The following is a 1,308-nucleotide window of genomic DNA, read 5'->3' on the forward strand; positions in this document are numbered from 1 at the left end:
ATTGGTAAACGGGAATATCTCAAAATCTAAGAGAGATAACAAAATATTCATTAGAACCTTTTTTGTAGATTGTAATGAGAGCAATAAAAAAGGTAATAACAAAAATTTTGCTATCTCCCTTAGTCTCGAAGATATGCGCTGAAATTTGCGCTTTTTTACTTGTTGCTCTCGATAATGCCAATTTTTATTGATGATTCTAATCAATCGATAAAATTCTGATCAATTAATTAAATTCAAGGGACTCGAGCTGAACGATTGACCTTGTACAGAGCAGTACGCAGTATTCCATCAGCGAAAAGGGCGTATGCTGGAGGTGAACAAGTAGTTGAAGACGTTGACTTTAAACTCGTCGATCTTGATCGTGTCGACATCGGCGATCCTTTCACCATTCTCATTGACATTGATAATAAATCTGAAGAGAAGAGAACAGTCAAAGTTGTCTTGTCAGCTGGTAGTGTTTATTATAATGGGGTGAAGGCCCATCAGATTAAACGAGCCGAAGGAGAATTCGTTCTGGAGCCATCGGAGAAGAGATCTCTCCAGCTCAGATGCACCGTTGAAGAGTATTTGGATAAATTAGTCGAGTATGCCAATATGAAATTGTATGCCATTGCTACTGTACAGGAGACTAATCAAACGTGGGCTGATGAGGATGACTTCCAGGTCATCAAACCAACGATCAAAGTTGAGGTAAAAAACAAGAAATTTCATTGTCCAATTATTTATTCTATGAAATAATAATAATAATTAAATAATTAATTGTTCCAAATGCCGACAGATTATTATCAGTAATTGAAGTTGGATTGAATGTAAAATTCCATTGAATGAATATTTAACTCGATTATTTATTAAAATCCATTATCCAATTAAATAATTAATTCTTGCAAATGTCGAGGAATTTTTATAGAAAATTGAAGTTGGATCGAGCGTTGTATTCCATTGAACAAATGTTTAACTCAATTATTTAATTATTATTTAAATATCGTAGAAAAAATTTATTACTACTGACATAGGAACGTATTGTTTACTTGAGGTACAGTAAAATTATTTGCAAGTGCATCTTTTTTTTTTGTTTATCCAAGAGATCAGCCATTAGCTTCTGTTTGAGTAAGTGAATATAAATAGTATGTTAATTTTATCCAGGAATTTTCCTTATTCGTTTATTCTATCAAGTACATTCGATAGCAATTATTTGATCATTTTTTACCATCAGACACGTGATTTACTCCATAGATAGAAAATAATTTCTTAATGATGTGGAAAAAATTATTTATCCTAGTAATTTGTTTTGGATGACATCAACTGTCA

The 1,308-nt window shown here is 32.2% G+C and overlaps 1 protein-coding gene across 1 annotated transcript in view; it reads left to right on the forward strand.

The window, feature by feature from the left end:
- Window positions 1–753, forward strand: part of LOC105272992 (hemocyte protein-glutamine gamma-glutamyltransferase-like) — a 4,093-nt gene extending 3,340 nt beyond the window's left edge. The window contains exon 2 of the mRNA XM_011315226.1: window positions 233–753. Coding sequence (XP_011313528.1) covers window positions 233–738 — 506 coding nt within the window. The 3' untranslated portion in view covers window positions 739–753. The remainder of the gene's footprint in view (window positions 1–232) is intronic.
- Window positions 754–1,308: the final 555 nt, after the last annotated feature.

Source organism: Fopius arisanus, unplaced genomic scaffold (genome assembly GCF_000806365.1).
Source record: "Fopius arisanus strain USDA-PBARC FA_bdor unplaced genomic scaffold, ASM80636v1 scaffold00579, whole genome shotgun sequence".
NCBI lineage: Eukaryota > Metazoa > Arthropoda > Insecta > Hymenoptera > Braconidae > Fopius > Fopius arisanus.